Here is a 24,998-nt window from a genome sequence, read left to right as displayed (position 1 = left end):
GTTTGACGGAGCCCATCACAGCAGGTGACTGGTATTACCCAGGTGAGCGTCACAGCACAAAAAGTCAGTAAACAACCTGGAACCACAGCCATAGACTCTGTCTCTTGATTTACGGCACCGCCGCTTGGCGCCCGCCATTACTGCCCCCCTCATCACCCTCCCCGGGGCCCGCTCCACCTGGGGAGTGATGCGATCCCTGGCTGCTACTACCATCCACCCCGAAGGACAGCGACAGCAGCGGCAGCTACCTCCCTGGCCGCATACCACAGGTGGCGTCACGACATTCATCCCACTACTACCCCATCATCCTTCCCCAGCCATCTTCTGTACACCTCGGGGCAACAGAGCCAGGCTCCCGTGACAACGACAGTTGATGGCCCAGCAACGAGTAGGTTAACCGCCTGCCCATTGGGGCGCTACATATATACACACGGCAAAAAAGGAGAATATTGTTTTTAAAGTGCAAAGTCATACAAAATGTTTATTGAGAAATTAGGTGAACATCCATTAAAAGCACATAAAATATACCCGGACCAGGCCCTATATGCAAATCACTAGGGATTCAGGATATATAAAACATTTACAAAATGGTAAAACGGTGTTGTTATTGTTATAATATATACCATATTGGACAGTGCCCATAACAACCATATACCCTCAGAATCCCATATACATTAGTATATAAACAGTATTAGGCAGTAAATAACTACTGGAGGTGATGGTAACAGCAAAACAAACAGGGAAAGACCCTCAGGAAAACGCCCAACGTACGTTTCGAAGTGTTTTGGTATTAATTCTTCATCAGGGAAGAGGCATGCCAAAATACTTGCCTGAAACATGTTGAGACTATAATTCAATCATCATGATGTTTTAAAAATTTGCTGAATAAAAATTAAGATTTGAATTATGGGACTCGCCATTTTATCCTTTTTCAGTCCATTAAACACAGTTCTTAAAGCACACGTCACCCGTGTTAATGGGCCTTGTCCGCATCCTGTTCGTGACGCCAGAAAAAGGGGTTGTAGCGCCCAGAGAAGGGGGTACTCGATCCCGGGTGGTAACAAATGGGAATGTCACTCTGGTAGCCGTTGCCCGGTCCTGTTTTCTGGGCCTCTTTTGTTAATGGAGGGTATTTACAGGAGAGATATGAGTTTTTGTCATGTGACGCCACCTGCGGGTTGCGGTAAAGGATGGAGAACCGCCGCTGCTTAATGTGGGTACTCCCAGGGCTGATGGTAGTGGCAGCTGTGATGGCAGGCCCTTTGCAGGTAGGGCTGTGCCTGAGAGATGTAGAGGGGTAATAATGGAGACCACACCAGGTTGTCTTTAACAGTCTCTACTCACTGTGTACCCAGGGGTTGCTGGTTCAGGTCCCCGGAAGACCAGTGCCAATGTAGTGACCCAGGTTCCTCAGTCCCCGGCACTCTCTGTAGATTGAGTCCCCGTAGTGTGGAGCAGTTAGGGACCTCGACTTTCCCTTTTGGGGTACAGTCTCCTCCGTACGGCGGGCAGTGCGGACCCTGCGGGGAGGTGAGTGTCCGAACCCCAATCCTAGTTTACTGCTAATGCCCCCGGATTATTTGGTTCGGTGAAGTCCGTGAAGGTGTCCTCACCAGACAGGTATTTCCCAAACAGTCTAAAACTTGTGCTTGACCTAGGGCCCTGTGCCCCGTGTGTGCTCCGGTCCCAGCGGTATCTCAGTACCCGTCCTGGCGACCTCTCTCTTGTGCCCCCGGAGTCACCATTACACAGACCCAGCTCAGGCACGTCCGCACACCTCTCCTGTGTGCTACTCCACTTCAGCACTTCAGACTCCTTTCAGACTCTCTGACTCCTCCCACCAGGCTGGCTATACCCAGGGCTCTCGTTCCCATGGTGACCCTCCCCTTACGTGGTTAACCCTCTATGCTCAGTGTGGAGAGGAGAACTAGGATTTTGATTGTGTATTGGTGGTAAAGGCAGTGATACTCCAGGTCCCAGGGCGTAGGTCCTGCATCCCCAAGAGCAGTTCCCTGTAGTGCCCTGAGGATCTCAGGGGCGCTACAGATGATTGGCGCAGAAAAATCAGGAGATGAAGAAGATATTGAATCTGTCTCTATTGTCCATGGGAGGGGACAGAGGAGGAAAGCTTAGGCCTTACCTCGCCACCAACACAACATGGACTTGGACCTCATGGAAGTGTCTGACACATGAGCGCCTTCTTGCTGCACTATCTGTAACATGATGTCCATATAGTTACTATTAGAAATAGTGCTGATTACTGGGTTGCCACTCTGTTAGATCCACGGTACAAAAGTAAATTTAGCAAGATGCTTCTCCCCCTGGAAAGTGATGTGCGGATGCTGGAGTATCGACAAAAGCTTGTAGACCATCTTAACAGTAGTTTTCCACAAGACAGCAGTGAGGCACACAGTGTGCATTCCAGTTGTAGAATACCAACCATGGGAATGTTGTGTCGTCAACTCAGAAACATTAGCAGCACTTCAAGTGGCAAAAACAATTTCTGTGAGGTTCGGCACACATTTTGTAGACTACCGCATGCACCAGCAGAACAGAGTAGACGTCTGACACATAGTGAACGACTGGAGAGGATGGTGCAGGAGTATCTAGAGCTCAATATTGATGCCATAAGGGGTGGATTGGACCTTTTGGATTTTGGACCTCAAAAATGGAAGAGTGGCTTGAGCTCATCAGTCAAACTTTGGAAGTTTTGGCCTGCCCGGCAGCCAGCATTCTCTCAGCATGTGTATTGACAGGCACATCCGGCTGTCCCCTGAAAGCATATACCGCCTAACTTTCATAACAATGAACAAGTTGTGGATGTCCAATGACTTTGCCACCCCAGTCCCAGACTTTGCAGACTAGGCAATGGTGTAGTGTCAGGGTTCTGGGAGCAAGAGGCCTACACCTGTCTGTCATCTTGCTGTCTCTGATGAAGGTAGAAATGCTGGTTCAGGCCTTGTTAGAAGGTCAGTCCCGCACATCCATGTTGTGACGTTGAAGTATTTGTAGTCTATGGCAATTGTTGCCACTTTTCCTTTTGCCTGACTTTAATTTTTGGAAATGTGGAGACTCCAAGTAAGGTCTCCAAATTGTCTTTTGTCTGTTGTGCCAGTGTTCTGGGAGCAAGAGGCCTATGTGTCTGTCATCTTGCTGTCTCTGATGAAGGTAGAAATGTTGATTCAGGCCTTGTTACAGGGCCAGTCCCACACATCCATGTTGTGGTGTTGGGCTATTTGTAGCCTGTGCCAATTGTTGCCACTTTTCCTGTTGTCTCACCTTATTTTGTTTGAAATGTAGAGACTCCAAGTAGGGTCTCCAACTTGTACTGCCATGGATGTAGGAGGAAGAGGCCTAATCTTGTCACTCATCCACTTTTTTATTTTTAAAATTGAAATGCCAGGCAACATTCTGTGTGTAAGTCAACATAATCAGGTCAACATATTCATTAGAGAATGCAGTCACGCAGCTGCAGAGTTGTGGACCCCTATCCAGGCCAAGTTTGTTCAATGGCTATCTCTACTAAACCTGGAGCAAGGGAAGGCTGTGTGGGATAACAGTGCAAACCAGGTCGTGGCACTATGCCTTGGTGACATCACACATGTGCCTTGCATGGCTCATGTCTTCAAGTCTGACACGACTTACCTCCCCGGCCGAGTTGCGTCCTCCCCCGCATTCCCCCTGTCATCCACATGTGCTGCTGCCTTCTTCCCCTCCCAGGGTCTGTACATGCTGCACAGAGTTCCCGGGAGTGTATCTAAGATGCGCATGCGCACACCAGCCCTACTCTTAAAGGGCCGGCATGCTATTTCAAGGAATCGCCTCTCAGACTATGATTGAGAGGCACTCTGTATTTAAGGCTTCCTCCAGTTAGGAGAAGTCCCTGCACAATGCTTCTAGTTAGTCAGTGTTCCAGTCTGCCATCTAGCTCGTTGTCAGGTCCTGAGCTCCCATCCTGTTATCCCTGTGTCCGTCTCTAGCACCTGCCATCCCATACCTGGGTAGGAATAAGAAGGAAATACACAGGGCACTACTCTGAATAATGCTATTAGTCGAAATTCACATTTAGCGTTTTAGTGCTACAACCTGTATAGGCTGCCCGAAAGGACTTGAGCTGAAAACACTAACAGAGCTACGATGTGGTGCTCATTCAAAAAGCCAACAAAAATTCCACTGTGTATATAGGATATGTAGATAGGAAAAAGAATAAGCACTCACCGATAATTGCTGTGTAGAAGTGTGGACATTTATTCAAATTGAGGGGTTACATGCTGTGGCCAGCGGGGAGGGGGTAAGACAGGACAGCACGTTAGACAAACGTGCCACCTCCTTACATTCCCCCTCTTTATCCATAGCCGTCCCCAGCTATGCAACACCCTGCAACAAAAGGCATAACTTCCAACAAAACAATACAATTTTAATCAACACACACACAAAAAACTTGTACAGAGTTATGAGGCACGAGGGATGGGGTGGGGCAACATGGACAGGGTCCAAGGGGGGGAGAAGCAGCAGGGGACAGTTCATGTTGGGGTAAACAGGGGCAAAAAGTTCATGGTGGGGGCAAAAAGGGGCAAACAGTCCGTGGTGGGGGTAAAAAGTCCATGGTGGGGGCAAAAAGGGGCAAACAGTCCAAAGTTCTTGGCCTATCCGGCAACGAGGGGCATGTCCCATCCCTCTATCAACATAACTTCTTCAACAAGTAACAGTCCTGGCTTGCACGGCCATGCAGGGTATGAATTCATCCCTCAACTTTTCCAACACACAGGCCTCTTCCAGCCAACAGGGGTGCAAACCCAACAAAGGCTTTAGGCCTTCAACTTTATTTCATAAGGCATTAGGGAACTGGCCTCTCCTGAGCATAGCGAAACTACAGTCATTTCAGCCACTCCTGGCCTGTTATTTTTCCAGTAGTCCATTTCTTCCTCCACATATCATATGTCCGAGGAGATACGGGGCGCTACTACATCCATGGCCTGTCAGGGTTTCTCAACCGATCGGTTTCCTCCTCCAGGTCCACAGACGGATCCACATCCCCAGAGGCCCTCTCTGGCCAATGCGGTTACTGTGTACTACCTTGGAGAGAGCTGCGGCTACCGAAAGGACTGACGAGAACCCCGCAGCTTCCCACACAGTATGCTAGGATCACTGGTGCTCCTCATATCCGGAGGGAGTGGTTCCAGCCTCCTGGGTTGCAACTTTCTAGGCTTCAGCTGCTGCTCGCTGTTGGCGCTCTCTCCTTTCTGCCTTGGCTTTTGCCTCCCACATTTCATGCTCTCGGGGGGTAGCCATTCGGGTCACCCCAATGACATACCACCTCTTGCAGCATTGCAGCTTCATGAATGTAACTCCTTTCTCCTACTACTTCTCCTCCTTTCTCTTCCACAGAGGTCAGGCCTATCTCCCTCCCCTGCCTCTAACTATGGAGGTACTGTGCCATTTTGGGGTGAACTGTAGAACTACACCAACAACTCAGGAAATACACCTGGCTGTTTAGGTACCCGGTAATCTACATAGCTCTAACATCCTGAGATCAGGTCGTCGGGAAGGTTTGTGGGCCTCCTGCCACCCGCTTACAAGCCCCTCGCACTAAGGGGTAAGCCCGGGTACCCCCTGTGGTCCAGAGGGTCCACTAATCCCGCTCGCTACCCTTACATTGGCTGTGAGCGTTACAGTATATGGTAAATAGGTAAGTGTGTAACCAACTTTATCTCGTCTCGGTGCTTCAGGAGAAAAGCAGCCCTCACCTGTGAAAAAATATCTCACTAAAATAACTGAAATAAACAAGAGTGCCAATAATCACCAGTGCCAGAGTAATAAAGGGTAAATTTCTGGTCAGGCATGTAGTAAATATGCAATGTGATACAATCATATGCTGTAGGTATCTAAGACTATTACACACCAGGATGCCTATTGCAAACACAAGTGAGTATGATCAGAATGCCACGCGCTGCACTCCGATGAAATCCGATTGCAGTCCGATGTTTCACTCGCACCTATAGACTTGTATGGGTGAGAGTGAATACAGATCAGATTCCACCTACAGCGTGCTGTGATTGTTTTTTTGGTTCGATTAGGGCTGAGGAAAAAAAAAAAAAATCACAGATGAGAACAGCCCCATAAAGTATCATTGGTCCGAGTGGAATGTGATTTTTTTTTTATCGCATTACACTCGGCCTATTTTACTCGCCGTGTGTCCTAGCATTTACAAAACAACAGGTGTCAGAAGAAACTAAATAAAAAAGATGAAAAAAGAAAGGAAAAAAGACAAGATGAAAAAAAGAAGGGAGGGGGAGCGGAGGAGGAAACAAAAATAAGAAATGAGTATGAAGCCCAAGCAAAGTAAGGAGAAAATAGACTTACCCTCCTTCAAGAGACCTAAAGGTTGATTGAATGAGAGGAAGAAAAAAAAAAGACATGAAGAATATAAAATAAGAGTAAGAAACAAAATTATTCAATTAAAAAATGTTCCTCACAAAATATAAAAAAAATGTAAAAAAAAAAAATAAAAATAAAAAATAATGGAGTTAAAGCCCACCAATCAGCAAGATTTTTGTATATAAGCTAAAGACAGTCCTATACTGGCACTATCAGGCTGATTCTCTATATACCTGTAATGGTCAGCTCGGATGTAAAGGTTTTGTAATCCAAGAAAGTAAAGTTTGTAAAATCAGCAGCTTCTTGAGTGACAGCAGCTGGGGATCAGATAATATCTCTGGGGGGAATTCATAGTTATCTCCTCCCCCTGTTAGAATTAGCATAAGTATTATAGAAACAATTTAATTTTTCACTAGCAGGACCTGTGCTGAGGTCATACCTATGTGACCAGAAGGGGCGGCGGGGCCTCAGCCAACAAAGCTGATACCAGGAAGCAACATTTTTCTGTTGGCTGAGGCCCTGCCCCTTCTGGTCACATGGGTATGACCTCAGACAGGTCCTGCTAGTGAAAAATTAAATCGATTGTATAATACTTATGCTAATTCCAATGGGGGAGGGGATAACTATGAAAATTCTAATGGGGGAGGGGATAACTATGAATACCCCCCCCCCAGTTGTTATCTGATCCTCAGCTGCTGTCACTCAAGAACCTGATGATTTTGTAAACTTTACTTTCTTGGATTACAAAACCTATACATCCGAACTGACCACTAAAGGTATGTATAGAAACAGCTTGATAGTGCCATTATAGCACGGGCTTTAGGTTATATACCAAAATCCTGGTGATTGTTCCCTTTAACAAAAATCCACGTGAAACAGCAATGACCCTAAGGGTGGACCTCACCTTACCTAGTGTGTCCCATCAGTTCTAAAGTCGGAAGTGTGTACATACAATTCCCTGCTCTAGTTTTTAGCGTCTTAAGCCCGTCGCCCCTACATCGTGATTGGGGTATATGTTCTATCACTTGGTATCTCAACTGAGAAATGGAGTGTCCGATTTTAATGAAATGGTCTGGAATGGGAAGCATAGTCTTCTTACAACAGATAGTAGACTTATGTTGTGAAATGTGGTCTGGGATATGTTGGGTGGTCTCACCAATATATCCGAGACCGCACAGGCAATTAATTAGGTATACCACGTATGACGTTTCCTACGTGAAGTATCCCTTGATGGGAAATCTCTTGCCTGACCGTGGATGTGTAATGATGTCTCCCTTGACTACATTTCAGCATTGGAGACAGCTCAAACGTGGGAAAGTCCCTTTCTGCAGTTGACTTAGGGTTCTCTGAACGGGCCTTTTTATACACCAAACATCAGCTCTTACCAAATTATCCCTCAAGTTATGTGATCTTTTATGACAAATGATGGGAGATCTCGAGAGTTCTGGAATATTGGGATAACGTTGATGAAGTAAGGACCAGTGTCGACGTATGTAGGGCGTAATAGCAGATACAAATGGATGAAAAGTAGTGAAAAATGCTGGCCTGTTACACTAGGATTCTCTATGAGGAACAGGGAGGGCTAGGTCGTTTAGGTGACAAGGATAACCTCTTTTTTTTAAATCTCCCCTCCATCTCTTTATGTCCCAAGGCACGGGGAAGTTCGTCACTAACAACCCGATCAATTCTCTGATGATTTGGAAATAGCTTTTTAAAATGTGTAGGATGAGTAAAGTAAAAGGCTGTTGCGGTCTATGAGTTTTATATACAAATCTGTTGCAATGTGTCCCAGTTCATTGACTGATACCTGTTTATCCAAAAAATTAATTGTTCTCTAAACATGATCGAACAAAAAGGTAAGACCCGGTACTGATGAATTGAAGTCCACAAAAGAACAAACAAGTGTGGTCACATCACCACGCCAAATCATGAAAATATCATCTGTCACGAACCTGGCCACGGGGGGGGGTTGCTCAAATGTCCCCCCGCTTGGTCGCGACCCTGTCAATCTGTGACAAAATCAAACCTTGCAGCCCTACCCTGACATCTCTAGTACACCAGGGCCATGCGATATGACTTAGGGGCACTTTGCACACTACGACATCGCAAGCCGATGCTTGAGATGCCGAGCGCGATATTCCCCGCCCCCATCGCAGCTGGAATATGGAATATCTTGTGATTGCTGCCGTAGCGAACATTGCCCTGCTACGTCGCTATGGCCGGCGAACCGCCTCCTTATTAAGGGGGCGGGTCGTGCGGCGTCACTGCGACGTCACACGGCAGACGGCAAATAGCAGCGGAGGGGCGGGGCAGAGCAGAGCAGCACTTAAACATCCCGCCCACCTCCTTCCTTCAGCATAGTTGGCATGAGCTGCGGGTAGCAGGTAAGGTGATGTTCCTCGCTCCAACGGCTTCACACACAGCGATGTGTGCTGCCGCAGGAGCGAGGAACAACATCTTACCGTCGCAGCAGCATAATTATGGAATTCCCAGACACTACACCGATGATACGATTACGACGATTTTGCGCTCGTTAATCGTATCATCTAGGATTTACACACTACGATGTCGAGAGCGACGCCGGAAGTGTGTCACTTTCGATTTGACCCCACCGACATCACACCTGCGATGTCATAGTGTGAAAAGTGCCCCTTAGTCACTTCCGCCAACACACGATGTTCTGCGGCCTCAAGGGGTATGTACGGTCTGCTTGGCACAGTGCAGCACTGACACCTCCTGTAACCGCGGGCATAGGGAGTCACGGGAAGTGGAACATGGTAGGCCATGCAACCTCCGGCATGGCACTCAGCTTTCCCACAACCCCGACAGGCTGACAGGAACTTTCCACTAGCCCCAGTAGAACAGAATTCTTCCAGTCTGATATAGTGTGGTAGACTGCCAGCAGTTAATCGTTGGATATAGGCCTGGTCTGTTAGCAGAACTATATCGGGATCGGGCCAGAAACCAGCCCAGGTAGCGTGTGAAGGCAAGCCGAGCTCACAGACATTGTATTCGGAATTGAGATAAAAGAGACAGCCCAAGATTAAATTATATATTTAATCGCCTTAAGGGCACACTAGATAATATCCTATATATAAAAGATAAAATTTACTGATTATATGCTAGAAATACAGGTACAGATAAGATATGGTTGCAAACAGATATGCAGATGGGTCATTTACCTTATTCCTTTATGAATATGCCTGGTGTTTGCTTGCTCAGGGGGGCGCTGTGAAGCCACAAGTTTCTGGGACTCCTCACATGTCACCGCTCAGAGAACACCCACAAGATGACCGCATTGATGTTATGAATCCCTACACATTCCATGTCTCTTACCACCTGGTGACCCAAGACTGGGCTGGTCATGGGTGTGCCCTTTACCTTCTAGAGAAATATGGATTTTCAGTTTTCCCTATATCTCCACCCCTGACTGTCTCACACAGAAGATATGACTATTATATTTCCCATCAGGATTTCATCTATCCATAGCTACAAGACTTGGGATGCCTATGGTCTTCCTACCGCCAGTTATTAATTATTGACTGCTACGCACGTCTCACAATTTAGGGGAAATGTGTGTGATGTGCGTCTTGCTGTCAGGAATCTGGAAATGTGCCTACCTTATTTGTGGGAGCAACATGCTCCCCAATATTGTAACTCTTATATCGGCTCCTCGAAGTCTACCACAGCCTGGACCTGGTTGATTGAAGCTCATTTGTAAACTTGTAATTTCCTGCCTTTATGCTGAGCTGAATGCTCAGCTCAGCAGGGGACTTGCTTCTACTCAGGAGCTGTCTTAATTGGATTTGTCACCTTGGCCAGTTGGTGAGTGATCTTGGGGAATACTTTCCTGCAGGGCAGTGGGGTGGGTGAATGCACAGTGACAGCTGACTAACCTTTGACTGTCATCATCCTCACAATATTTCTCAGCATATTCCTCATCGTAATCCTCACATCATCTATATACCGTTTCCATGTTAGAACATAGGTTGGAAACAACAAATGGCTATATACATGATTATCTTCAAATATAGACATGAAAATATTAGCATAAGGGGGTGCCAAATTAGACCCCATTGTTATGCTCCTCCTTTGATAATAAAAATTGATCTTGGAACATGAAGAAGTTCTTAGTTAAGATAACCCCAGGGATCACCAAACAAAATGACTTTTATTCTAACATAATATTTGCTCTCTGTCCAAGAAAGGTTTTACTGACTTTATACAGTCATTATGATTAATACTTGTATAAAGGCTAATTACATCCATTATAGCCAAGATGCAGCCAAGGGGAATAGGACCGAACTCCCTCGTAGAGGTTAAAACATGCAATGTATCTCTCTCTTACACCGCACTCTGTGTTGTCTGAGTAGTGTTCTGCCCATGGGTAAGGAGTCCGGCCGTTCAGTTGGGATGAGCCCTGGTCCATGCAGTCTTTCTAAAGGTGGCTGGGCCAGTGGACGAGAGCACCCCCTGACCCCCGTATCTCCTCAGCTGCCATACAACTTATCCACCTCATCTTTTTGGCCTAGTGGAATATAAGTTTCCATCACATCGTAATGGCGTGGGGAGATAAAATTACCAGTGGTATGGAGATTTAGACTCCTAAAAGACAAGGACTCTGTAGCTAGTGAACGGGAGTCATCAGGGATTACATTATCCTTTTTAATTGCCAAATGTACTTTTAGTCAAATTGACGGAAAGAAACGTCATAATTCCTGAGGACAAAAAGATAATCCTTTCTGTAACAGCTTAGATTCAGCAGGAGATAGCCATACAGATGAAATATTATAGACAATATTGTCTGTGATACCTGTGAACGGGTTGATGCTGTGGTCTCCCTTCGTTGGTACCGCTGAAGAACACCATCTGTATACAGTATTGTTGTGATATTCGTCCACAACATGCGCAAATTTATTCCTTTTTTACTGCTGTAGATGACTCTGAAATTCTTTAAGTGTTGTATCAAGTTATCTTGTGATCGCTGCCGTAGCGCACATTATCGCTACGGCAGCTTCACATGCACTCGCCTGCTCTGCGACGTCGCTCTGTCCGGCGACCCGCCTCCTTCCTAAGAGGGCGGGTCGTGCGGTATCACAGCGACGTCACATGGCAGGCGGCCAATAGAAGCGGAGGGGCGGAGATGAGCGGGACGTAAAGATCCCGCCCACCTCCGTCCTTCCACATAGCCGGCGTGAGCCTCGGTGACGCAGGTAGGAGATATTCCTCGCTCCTGCGGCTTCATACACAGCGATGTGTGCTGCCGCAGGAGCGAGGAACAACATCGTACCGTCGCGGCATTATAGAAATGTCGGACCCTACACCGATTATACGATTAAGACGCTAATCGTATCATAAAAGATTTACACACTACGATATCGACTGCAACACCGGATGTGCGTCACTTTCGATTTGACCCCACCGATATCGCACCTGCGATATCGTAGTGTGCAAAGCCGGCCTTAGTCCGAGGGGAATACGTTGGGACTTTATGATACTTGGCAAGGGTTACACTTTGCATTTCCAAGGCAGTCAGTCATCATTTTTCCTTCTCTTATTCTCTGGAGAGAGCTCAGGTTATTTGCGGTCACAGCTGGAGGTTCCCACTATCCACCACCTGTGACCACAGGTAACTTGACCTCAGGTGAGGTCACTCAGTTTAATGAGGTCACCTGAGGTCAGGTTACTTACAATCAGAGGTGGAACAGGTTTGACTGCAAATAAACTTAGTGACATCACCGCTCATTGCGCGGCTCAGTCTTTGCTTGACGCGCTGAGTGGGCGGTGACTTCAGATGTAGCAGAGCCAAAATCGTTCTGGGACCTCGTGTGGATTACGTCGTACTTTGGTGTTTTGTGGGGTAATAAAGGGGTGAAAGAGGGTTTTTTTATATTTTGTTTCAAATAGAGGATTTTTACTGTGTTTGTCTCTCTTGTTGACGCCTCTAATTACTAATCTAGGGCTTCATGGCAGCTGTGAGCTGTTATTAACCCCCCCTATTACCTCAATTCCCAGTGCACCAGGGCAGTCAGTATGAGCTGGGTAAAGTTTTTGGATTATCTCGTCTAATGGATCCAACAACCCTGGGCGGTTGCAGGCTCAATAACCATGGCTTGTGGTGTCAATATTTAAGAAAGGTAAGAGAGTAGATCCAGGCAACTACCGTCCAGTAAGCCTGACATCGTTAGTATGCAAAGTTTTTGAGGGCATTTTAAGGGATGACTTGCAAAAATATATTGCAGAAAATAATATAATAACTGACAGACAGCATGGAATCATGACAGATAAGTCGTTTCTAACCAACATGTTGTGGTTCTATGAGGGGGTAAGTGCAAACCTGGATATTAGTAATGCACCTGATGTGATTTATTTGGACATTGCAAAGGCATTTGATACTGTACCATATAATAGCCTTATACTAAAGCTCCAGAAGCAAGGACTAGGGGAAACTATATGCAACTGGGTAAGGAATTGGCTAAAAGATAGGAAACTAAGAGTAGTCATAAATGGTACATTCTCTAATTGGGCTATAGTCAGCAGTGGGGTGCCACAGGGATCTGTGCTAGGACCGATTCTTTTTAATCTCTTTATTAATGACCTTGTGGATGAGATTGATAGTAAAGTGTCAGTCTTTGCTGATGACACCAAACTATGTAGGATATTAAAAACTGACCTTGATAGTACAATATTACAAAAAGATCTGGATAAGATGTCTGAATGGGCAGATACTTGGCAAATGAGATTTAATGTTGATAAATGTAAAGTAATGCACCTAGGACGGAGTAATCCTATAACTGTATACATTAAATGGAAGTAAACTCGGGACTACAGAACAGGAGAAGGGCTTGGGTATTCTCATTACAAATAAGCTGAGCAGCACTACGCAATGTCAAGCAGCAGCTGCTAAAGCAAACAAGATTTTAGGGTGTATAAAAAGAGAGATTAGATCCCGGGATCCCAACGTATTGTTACCCCTCTATAAATCACTTGTAAGGCCACATCTGGAATATGGGATCCAGTTTTGGGCTCCACATTTTAAAAAGGACATTCAGAAGTTAGAGTCAGTTCCTCACAATGCCGAAAATATATCTCCTATAATTATGCCTGCCACAAGAACTCAAAAATTCAAAACTGTATGTTGGCTCAGCAGTGTCTGGTTGCTGTCCTTTGAAGTCACGCAGAGCTGACTCCACAGGTCACTTATCTTCTAGTACTGTATATGCAGATCCTATAAGTTGTGTCTGTTTTCCAGCAGATATACCAGTTCAATTACCTATTCAGCTGAACAGGACCCAGATGGTAGAGTGCAAGCTCTTGTTTCATTTCCAATTTATTATGAAGCCATGTTCCATTTCTCAGTACACAGTGACACTGGCAACCTTAAAAAGCATGAAATACTGATGTGGTAATATAATAAAAAAACAGATATTAACAACTAGGCTGACATGAAAGAGTTTACTGGAAGACTGAGAATTTATTAAGCTTCATAATTGCAGGAGAGATCCTAGGGAAGATAGTAGAACCTGTCCCTTTAAGCTCACGGGAGTTTACATACATGTCAGAGAGTAAGAGAACTTTCTGGGGTAAAATGGCAATATTTTTAAATAGAATGATTTACACATTTTATGCTGGACACTAATAGTATTAAATGAGGACGTCGTATGAAATGACAACGACCATTTATACCGTCAACAGTCGAAGACAATTCTTCATTACTTACTTCCAATTATCACTTACTATAAAACCCCTCTTGTTTAGGAGTCCCAATTTGGGGCAGGTCAGAAACTTTTGTAGCGCTTGGTGTAAAGTTGATGAACCACATCAATTAAGTCACATTGTGACTTTTTATATGAACATCAAGCTGTGATTTCCACGTAAAACATTTTCCACATTCTGAACATGAAAATGGTTTTACTTTGTGAATTATCTCATGTGAAATTAGGGCTGACTTTTGGGTAAAACATTTTCCACATTGATTACATGAATACGGTTTCTCTCCTGTGTGAATTCTTTGATGTCTGACAAGATCTGATTTATGGGTAAAACATTTCCCACATTCTGAACATGAATATGGCTTCTCCCCTGTGTGAATTTTTATATGTGCAACAAAATGGGATTTTCGAGTAAAACATTTCTTACATTCTGGACATGAATACGGCTTCTCCCCCATGTGATGGGTTCTTACATGTGTATCAAGACTTGATTTACTGCTATAACAGTTCCCACATTCTGAACATAAAATAGTCTTTGTCCCTGTATGAGATTTCTGATGCTCAACCAGGTATGAATTCTGAGTAAAACATTTCCCACATAGATTACATGAAAATGGTTTCTCCTCTGTATGAATTCTCATATGTCTAATAAAATTGTTTTTGAGAACAAAGCGGCTTCCACATTCTGAACAAAAAAACGGCTTCTCCCCTGTGTGAGTTTTGAGATGTATAGCGAGCTGTGATTTTCGATTAAAACATTTGCCACATTCTGAACATGAAAAAGGCTTCTCCCCAGTGTGGATTCTTTCATGGTTAATAAGACCTGATTTCCAAATAAAACATTTGTCACATTCAGAACATGAATAAGGCTTCTCCCCTGTGTGACTTATTTGATGAACAATTAGAGCTGTCTTTTGTCTAAAACACTTTCCACATAGGGTACAAGTAAACGGCTCCACAGATGTGTGAGTTTTTTCATGCTTAACAAGATCTGATTTCCAAATAAAACTTTTGCCACATTCTGAACATAAAAATGGCTTCTTCCCTGTGTGAAATCTTTGATGAATAATTAAAGTTGTCTTTCGTCTAAAACACTTCCCACATTGGGTACAAGAAAATGGCTTCTCCCCCGTGTGAATTCTTTCATGATTAACAAGTTCAGATTTATGGGCAAAACATTTCTCACATTCTGAACATGAATATGGCTTTTCCCCTGTGTGAGTTCTTTGATGTACAATTACTGCTGACTTTTGTCTAAAACACTTCCCACATTCAGTACATGAATATGGCTTTTTCCCTGTGTGAATTATTTGATGTCTAACTAGATCTGATTTATAAGTAAAACATTTCTCACATTCTGGACATGAAAAAGGCTTCTCCCCTGTGTGAGTTCTTAGATGTTCAGTAAGAGTTGATTTTCTGGTAAAACGTTTTCCACATTCTATACATAAATTAGGATTTGCATCTGTGTGAGTTTTCTGATGGTCAAACAGAGATAAATTCTGAGTAAAACATTTTCCACATTCTGGGCATGAATACGGCTTCTCTCCTGTGTGACTTCTTTTGTGATGAACGCCCCTTATGTGACTTTCCTTTTGCCCAACATTCTCCTGTGAATCATGAGCCAGGGCTTGTTTAAAAGCATCAGATGACGGATCGTGAATGTGAAGGGCTGAGGGTATATCTGGAATAATTACATGTTCTTCATATGTATGCTGTTTCATACCACAATCCCCTGTCCAAAAACAAAACAGATTTTATAAATTATTACACAAAAACTCTTTAAAGACACACGTTTTCACTGGTAAACTCAGGCCCCTGACTGCAGTACCATTGTGCTGCCCAGATAGTGATGATCTTATTACCAAGACGACTCTTGTACAATTATAAAATGAAATCTCATATGACAGTAGTCACTAACGTGACGCTAGTCACTACACGGTCAAGTCATGAAGCAGGGTAGTCGAACGTATCGGGATCAGATACCAGGATAGCAAGTCAAAGATTAAGGGGACAGAGAAAGGCGTAGTCAGGTCACAGACCGAAAAACTGTAAAGTAGTGGATTACAGCATAAGGATGGGCAGATGAGGTCAGAAGTCTGTCAACAAAGAACAGAACACCAAGGCCAACAAGCACAACTGAGCAGAATGCGAAGATTGGCATTGATCTGGGACAAACTGCTCAGCTAAGTAGCTGGGCAATCACAGAGTAACGTGAACACCTGCAGAAACCCAGCACCTCACAGTATAGGACTGGACAACTCAGCTGTCATTTGAAACACCGACAACTCAGCATGCCCAAGCTCCAGGTTGGACAACTGAGGTGTAACTCGCCCAACTGACAGCTGAACCCCTCACCCACAATTTCATTATTTCATAAAATGTGTGGGACCCAAACATATTGACAGCGGATAATAGGAAACAGAGCTCCTCTTCACATCAGCAGAATTCATGTCCAGCTGTATTTCTCCTCTATAACATAACTGCACATCCCGTGTTATCACCTGCACCGGGATCACAGATTCATTCACATTTCATGTGTATTTTACATGAAAGGTTAATATACCGCTGGAGAAACTGACACAGCAAAGAGCGGAAATATAGTAATGTGTGACTTGTGTGCGTTATTGGGTGGTCTGTACTCACCGGGGCGGTGATCTGTAGGAATCTCCTCGTTACTCCGCTGATCGCCCCTCACATTTCTCTCTGGAGAATTAATATTGTTCAGATCTTTATCCAGATCCAAAAGCTGCAAAACAAAATATTGTAAAAGTCCCCGGGAATAATGGAGATAAGATCCGGACATGTGAGGTCTGTGGTCAGCTGTGATCCTGCCGTCTCCACCGCTCTCATTACACAAGTATAAAACATCTAATACTGGAGGAGAAACCAAGACTGAACACAAGGAGGTCACAGCCGTCTACACCTCATAGGGGAGACCTCCATCTACCTGAGGATCCTGTGGAGGAGGAGGAGGAGCGGGACATCTCTCTGGGGTCGTCCTCGTACTGGAGAGACCTGCAGGAGACACAGACAGGACGGACATCATTATTACATACAGATAATTATAGGCCGGGTGTATTCAGTCCTGTCTATTACCTGGTGATGTGCGGGGCTGGGGCTCCTCCATCATCACCTCCTTGTACCGCTCCTTGTGTCCTTCTAGATACTCCCACTCCTCCATGGAGAAATAGACGGTGACGTCTTGACACCTTATAGGCACCTAACAACACAATGATCACGTCATCACCCAGAATCCTCCAATGCCATCCTGTATAATGTCCCAGCATTCCCAGCAGTGTCACCTCTCCAGTCAGCAGCTCCAGCATCTTGTTGGTGAGTTCTAGGATCTTCTGGTCATTGATGTCCTCATGTATCCGGGGGTGAGGTGGAGGCCCCGGGATTGGGCTCAGGGATCCTCCCCGTCCTTCAGATACAGGAGCCTCACAGCGATCACTAGAGGTCTTCACTACTGTGTAATCCTGAGTGTGGAGACATTAATAATATCACTACAGACATTTCCAGAGCCTCTCACCTCCCCGGTCATATCCTCTGTTATTCCCATAGATAATGATGTAATGTGATGACATCAGAACCTCTCACCTCCCCGGTCATATCCTCTGTTATTCCCATAGATAATGGTGTAATGTGATGACATCAGAACCTCTCACCTCCCCGGTCATATCCTCTGTTATTCCCATAGATAATGATGTAATGTGATGACATCAGAACCTCTCACCTCCCCGGTCATATCCTCTGTTATCCCCATAGATAATGGTGTAATGTGATGACATCAGAACCTCTCACCTCCCCGGTCATATCCTCTGTTATTCCCATAGATAATGATGTAATGTGATTGCATCAGAACCTCTCACCTCTCCAGTAAGATGGAAGATTATCTCCAGGGTGAGGTGTAATATCTCCTCCACCATCTTCTCTTTGTCTTTATTCATCCTTGACAGATCAATTTGAAAAAAATTCTGGGAGAGATGTTATAAGCAGAGGATCCTTTATTGTAGGATTCTAAATGGAAAAAGATATGATCACTAGTGATGAGCGGGCACTACCATGCTCGGGTGCTTGGTACTCGTAACTAGTGATAGGTGGACACTACTATGCTCGGTACTCGTAACTAGTGATGAGCGGGCACTACCATGCTCGGGTGCTCGGTACTCGTAACTAGTGATGAGCAGGCACTACCATGCTCAGGTAGGTGTTCATTACTTGTAACTAGTGATGAGCGAGCACTACCATACTCGGGTGCTCAGTTCTCGTAACTAGTGATGAGTGAGCACTACCATGCTCAGGTGCTCAGTACTCATAACTAGTGATGAGCGGGCACTACCATGCTCGGGTGCTCAGTACTCATAACTATAACTAGTGATGAGCGGGCACTACCATGCTCGGGTGCTCAGTACTCATAACTAGTGATGAGCGAGCACTACCATGCTCGGTACTTGTAACTAGCGATGAGCGAGCACTACCATGCTCAGGAGCTGTATTCTTGTAGCAAGTAGTTGGACACTTGGATGTGTTTGACTCGTGTACCAAGTATAATGGAAGTGAGTGAGGAACATTTTAAGTTTGTGATCTGGCGTATGATGTCCTGATCTGTATCAGGCCCGCCGATCTGTACAGGCTCCGACGATCTGTACCCGATCCACCGATCTATACCGGTCCCACCAATCTGTACCGGGCCCACCGATCTATACCCAGCCCACCAATCTGTACACGGCCCGCCCATCTGTACCTGCCCGTCCATCTGTATCGGCCGCACCGATCTGTACCCGACACACCAATGTGTACCCGGGCCATTGATCTATATTGTCCCAATATCAATCATGTGGAAGGAATCCACAATAGCGCCATTAATAAATGAAACTCATTCCACACAAAAATACACAGTAAAAAAAGTGCTCAAAACCAGAGCGCTAAAGGCCGCGCCGGACTGGTTATAGGGCAATTCTGCCAAATACCAGAAGGGACGGTGTCTCTAGTGGGCCACTCAATCTCCACTCACCACCATTCTCCTCAGCACCATGCACGCGCACTGCACAGATGAAACCAGCAGGAGCAGGAGGCAGAGCGCTGTTCTGTGCTTCCTCGGCCCTGCTGTGCAGTGCTATCATGTATTCAGCATGCACACACTGCTGAGGAGAATGGCGGTGAACGCAGCTTCCTCTTTCCTAATCAAATGTATTTGCGTCTCTCTCTCCGTAAAGACATTTGAAAAGTGAAGCACCGACATGCAGCACCTTGCTGACGTCATCACAGTGCTTCGGGCGCCTCTGAGACGTCGGGCAGCAGTAAGCTTCCATGGAGGAGCTGAAGATAAAATGTTTATCAATGTGGATGAGTGAGTAGGTGATTAGGGCCCATAATGGGGGAACACTTGTGAAAGAGACACAGCTTTGCGAAAATCAGTGGGGGGAGTACTGTATTCAGAGGGGCAGAGTGTGCTTGAGGGGTGGGGTGACATTTTACAAAAGGGCAGTGTGGGGGGAACATTTTGGAAAGGGACAATATTGGGAGATATTTTGCAGAGGGGCAATGTGGGGGGTTATATTATAGAGAGAGGCAGCATGGGGGGTATATTATGGAGAGAGGCAGCGTGGGAGGTAGTTTAAAGTGTGTGGCAGCATGGGGGGATGTTATGGAGAAAGACAGCATTGGGGTAAATTATGGAGAGAGGCAGCGTGGGAGGTATATTAGAGAGAGACAGCATGGGGGTATATTATGGAGAGAGGCAGCATGGAACGTGGGGGCCTATTATAGGGAGAAACAGCATGGGGGTATATTATGGAGAGAGGCAGTGTGGGGGTATATTATAGAGAGGCAGTGTGGGGGTATATTATGGAGAGATGCAACATGGGGGTATATTGGAGAAAGGCAGCATGGAATGTGGGGGGATATTATGGAGAGAGGCAGCATGGGGGGTATATTATGGAGAGGGGCAGTTGTGGGGGGATATTTTGCAGAGGCAATGTAGGGGAAATAATATAAAGAGGGGCAGTGCGGGGGAATATTTTGGATAAGGGTAGTGTGTACGTGGGTAGAGATATTTTGTGGAGAAAGCACAGCAATTTTTTATTCAGGGGCACAGCATGGGAGATATATATAAATTTATGGGGCAGTATAATGATACTTTTATTTTTAAAGGCACTGTGTCAGGAAGTGCTGCTGAAGAACAAAGAGAGAGGTCTTTAGAGACGACATATTCGCATGAAACCTCATCATGGCGTCTGTACAACCTGGAGACAGAAGGGATGGAAACGACTCAGAAGATGTCACCTATAAAGGTACCTGGATGTACATTTTTATTTGTGATATTGCTGCGTCTTATCAGCACTGTGGTTCCTGTATGGTCCACAGTCTGATAACACTGGCCAACACAAAAAAAATTATCAGCAAAGGTAATATGTCTGTTTCATGGCGTTTGATGTGCAATATTATTCATCCCCTTTACTTTCAGTGCAGCAAACTCACTCCGGAAGTTGATTGAGGATCTCTGAATGGTCCAATGTTGCCCTAAATGACTGATGATGATAAATATAAGCCCCTGTGTGTAATCAAGTCTCCGTATAAATGCCCCTGCTCTGTGATAGTCTCAGGGTTCTGTGTAAAGCGCAGAGAGCATCATGAAGACCAAGGAACACAACAGGCAGGTCCGTGATACTGTTGTGGAGAAGTTTAAAGCCGGATTTGATTACAAAAATATTTCCACAACTTTAAACATCTCAAGGAGCACTGTGCAAGCGATCATATTGAAATGGAAGGAGCATCATACCACTGCAAATCTACCAAGACCCGGCCTCCATCCAAACTGTCATCTCACACAAGGAGAAGACTGATCAGAGATGCAGCCAAGAGGCCCATGATCCCTCTGGATGACCTGCAGAGATCTACAGCTGAGGGGGGAGAGTCTGTCCATAGGATAACAATCAGTCGTACACTGCACAAATCTGGCCTTTATGGAAGAGTAGCAAGAAGAAAGCCATTTCTCAAAGATATCCATAAAAAGTGTCTTTTAAAGTTTGCCACAAGCCACCTGGAGACACCAAACATGTGGAAGAAGGTGCTCTGCTCAGATGAAACCAAAATCAAACATTTTGGGCACAATGCCAAACGATGTGTTTGGCATAAAAGCAACACAGATCATCACCCTGAACACACCATCCCCACTGTCAAACATGGTGGAGGCAGCATCATGGTTTGGGCCTGCTTTTCTTCAGCAGGGACAGGGAAGATGGTTAAAATTGATGGGAAGATGGATGGAGCCAAATACAGGACCATTCTTGAAGAAAACCTGTTGGAGTCTGCAAAAGACCTGAGACTGGGACGGAGATTTGTCTTCCAATAAGACAATGATCCCAAACATAAAGCAAAATCTACAATGGAATGGTTCACAAATAAACGTATCCAGGTGTTAGAATGGCCAAGTCACAGTCCAGATCTGAACCCAATCGAGAATCTGTGGAAAGAGCCGAAAACTGCTGTTCACAAACGCCTCCATCCAACCTCACTCAGCTCCAGCTGTTTACAAAGGAAGAATGGGCGAGAATTTCAGCCTCTCCATGTGCAAAACTGATAGACACATCCCCCAAGAGACTGCAGCTGTAATCGCAGCAAAAGGGGGCGCTACAAAGTATTCACTTACAGGGGATGAATAATATTGCACACCACAATTGTCAGTTATTTATTTTTTACAAAAGTTTAAAATAAGCAATAAATATCGTTCATCTTCACAATTGTGTCACTTGTTGTTGATTCTTCACCAGAACATTAACATTTTATTTTTATGTTTGAAGCCTGAAATGTGGGAAAAGGTTGAAAAATTCAAAGGGGCCGAATACTTTCGCAAGGCACTGAAGCAAAACCACCATGTTTTTCAAGCAGAAGATGTTGAAAACTGTGGCGTTTTTTTTCCTGACCCATCTGTGTAGTTTTACAGTCGTTTCCTGGATATTTTTTCTATGGTTTTGACCTTCTTTGTTTGTTTGTTTTTTTTACTGGTTTCCCAAACACCAGAAGAATGGAGCGGTCACTTCTTTTAGCTGCTTGGTGGTTTTAGAAACCTGAAATGGTTAAAAGATGCTCAATTAAGCCTGAACCTGTGCACAGCGAGGAGATGCAGATGGTCGAGTATTTTTCATAGTGGTTTCCATGGTGGGATCTAAGTGGAATGTGTCCAAAATTATCACCAGGGAAAACTACAGCTTCTCTGATCCCCTCTCTGTAGAATAGGTCATGAATATTAGGTCAGGGGAGATCTGATTCTGCATCCAGGCTATCAGCTACATGACGAGGCCGCAGCATTACATGGAGCGCAGCACGAAGGAAGGAGAAGCACGAAAGAGAGAGCAACACGGAGAAGAGCGCAACACGGAGAAGAGCGCAACACGGAGAAGAGCGCAGCACTGGGGAGACTGCAGCACTAAGGAGAGCGCAGCACTGGGGAGAGCGCAGCACTGAAGAGACTGCAGCACTGAGGAGAGCACAGCACTAAGGAGAGCGCAGCACTAAGGAGAGCGCAGCACTAAGGAGAGCACAGCACTGAAGAGACTGCAGCACTGAAGAGAACATAGCACTGAGGAGAGCGCAGCACTGAAGAAACTACAGCACTGAAAAGAGCTAAGCACTGAGGAGAGCGCAGCACTGGGGAGACTGCAGCACTGGGGAGAGCACAACACTACGTAGACTGCAGAATTGAGGAGACTGCAGCACTGAGGAAAGCACAGCACTGAGGAGACTGCAGCACTGAGAAGAGCGCAGCACTGGGGAGAGCGCAGCACTGAGGAGAACGCAGCACTGAGGAGACCGCAGCACTGAGGAGAACGCAGCACTGAGGAGAACGCAGCACTGAGGAGAACGCAGCACTGAGGAGAACGCAGCACTGAGGAGAACGCAGCACTGAGAAGAGCGCAGCACTGGGGAGAGCGCAGAACTGAGAAGAGCGCAGCACTGGGGAGAGCGCAGCACTGAGGAGACTGCAGCACTGAGAAGAGCGCAGCACTGGGGAGAGCGCAACACTGGGGAGAGCACAGCACTACGTAGACTGCAGAATTGAGGAGAGCACAGCACTGAGGAGAGCACAGCACTGAGGAGAGCACAGCACTGAGGAGACTGCAGCACTGAGGAGACTGCAGCACTGAGGAGACTGCAGCACTGAGGAGACTGCAGCACTGAGGAGACTGCAGCACTGGGGAGACTGCAGCACTGGGGAGACTGCAGCACTGGGGAGACTGCAACACTGAGGAGAGCACAGCACTACGGAGACTGCAGAATTGAGGAGAGCACAGCACTGAGGAGACTGCAGCACTGAGGAGACTGCAGCACTGGGGAGACCGCAGCACTGGGGAGAGCGCAGCACTGGGGAGAGCGCAGCACTGGGGAGAGCGCAGCAGCCTCTTCATTATCTATGGGGAAATTATCAAGCTCTGTAGGGAAAATAGCAGCAAATATTGCAATAAATAGGCCTGAGCTGTAATACTGGACGCAGCCGTGACTACGTTATATGGTCGCGTTACACAACCTACCAGTGCACAAAGATATTACACATTCACCACGTGACAAGTGGCCTGTGCACCCCCAACTGCTGGGGCCGAAAGTGAGGACCGGCCCTGACTAAAGGGTTAATAATCCCCCATAAGAAACACGCACTCACCTCCACCTCAGACCCGCACCGCCTGTGCTCACAGGACCTGTGTGACGTCACCGTCATGTGATCAGTCACATGGTCAGGGGCTGCTGCAGGGGGCTCTACTCATTGTGTGCAGGACTCTGCTGTGCAGGAGGATGGAGCGGAGCCGCGTGTGTGTAATGTGAATGGAGCGGAGCCGCGCGTGTGTAATGTGAATGGAGCGGAGCCGCGCGTGTGTAATGTGAATGGAGCGGAGCCGCGCGTGTGTAATGTGAATGGAGCAGAGCCGTGTGTGTAATGTGAATGGAGCAGAGCCGCGTGTGTGTAATGTGAATGGAGCGGAGCCGCGTGTGTGTAATGTGAATGGAGCGGAGCCGCGTGTGTGTAATGTGAATGGAGCGGAGCCGCGTGTGTGTAATGTGAATGGAGCGGAGCCGCGTGTGTGTAATGTGAATGGAGCGGAGCCGCGTGTGTAATGTGAATGGAGCGGAGCCGCGTGTGTAATGTGAATGGAGCGGAGCCGCGTGTGTGTAATGTGAATGGAGTGGAGCCGTGTGTGTGTAATGTGAATGGAGCGGAGCCGCGTGTGTAATGTGAATGGAGCGGAGCCGCGTGTGTAATGTGAATGGAGCGGAGCCGCGTGTGTAATGTGAATGGAGCGGAGCCGCGTGTGTAATGTGAATGGAGCGGAGCCGCGTGTGTAATGTGAATGGAGCAAAGCCGCGTGTGTAATGTGAATGGAGCGGAGCCGCGCGTGTGTAATGTGAATGGAGCGGAGCCGTGTGTGTAATGTGAATGGAGCGGAGCCGCGTGTGTAATGTGCGGGGGGCGGAGCCGCGTGTGTAATGTGAATGGAGCGGAGCCGCGTGTGTAATGTGAATGGAGCGGAGCCGCGTGTGTGTAATGTGAATGGAGCGGAGCCGCGTGTGTAATGTGAATGGAGCGGAGCCGCGTGTGTGTAATGTGAATGGAGCGGAGCCGCGTGTGTGTAATGTGAATGGAGCGGAGCCGTGTGTGTGTGTAATGTGAATGGAGCGGAGGCGCGTGTGTAATGTGAAGGGAGCGGAGCCGCGTGTGTAATGTGAAGGGAGCGGAGCCGCGTGTGTGTGTAATGTGAATGGAGCGGAGCCGCGCGTGTGTAATGTGAATGGAGCGGAGCCGCGCGTGTGTAATGTGAATGGAGCGGAGCCGCGCGTGTGTAATGTGAATGGAGCAGAGCCGTGTGTGTAATGTGAATGGAGCAGAGCCGCGTGTGTGTAATGTGAATG

The 24,998-nt window shown here is 46.3% G+C and overlaps 1 protein-coding gene across 1 annotated transcript in view; it reads right to left on the bottom strand.

Annotated features, from left to right (window-relative positions):
- LOC142258532 (uncharacterized) overlaps positions 1–23,799 on the bottom strand; it is an 87,816-nt gene extending 64,017 nt beyond the window's left edge. The window contains exons 1-7 of the mRNA XM_075331192.1: positions 23,755–23,799; positions 17,966–18,113; positions 17,396–17,572; positions 17,190–17,313; positions 17,041–17,108; positions 16,737–16,839; positions 14,207–15,825 (exon numbers count right to left, since the gene is read on the bottom strand). Coding sequence (XP_075187307.1) covers positions 14,207–15,825; positions 16,737–16,839; positions 17,041–17,108; positions 17,190–17,313; positions 17,396–17,572; positions 17,966–18,043 — 2,169 coding nt within the window. The 5' untranslated portion in view covers positions 18,044–18,113; positions 23,755–23,799. The remainder of the gene's footprint in view (positions 1–14,206; positions 15,826–16,736; positions 16,840–17,040; positions 17,109–17,189; positions 17,314–17,395; positions 17,573–17,965; positions 18,114–23,754) is intronic.
- Positions 23,800–24,998: the final 1,199 nt, after the last annotated feature.

The sequence above is a fragment of the Anomaloglossus baeobatrachus genome, chromosome 1, assembly GCF_048569485.1.
Source record: "Anomaloglossus baeobatrachus isolate aAnoBae1 chromosome 1, aAnoBae1.hap1, whole genome shotgun sequence".
NCBI classification, from domain to species: Eukaryota; Metazoa; Chordata; class Amphibia; order Anura; family Aromobatidae; genus Anomaloglossus; species Anomaloglossus baeobatrachus.
Note: the sequence above shows the minus strand (reverse complement) of the source record. Positions and strands in the feature narration are given on the sequence as shown.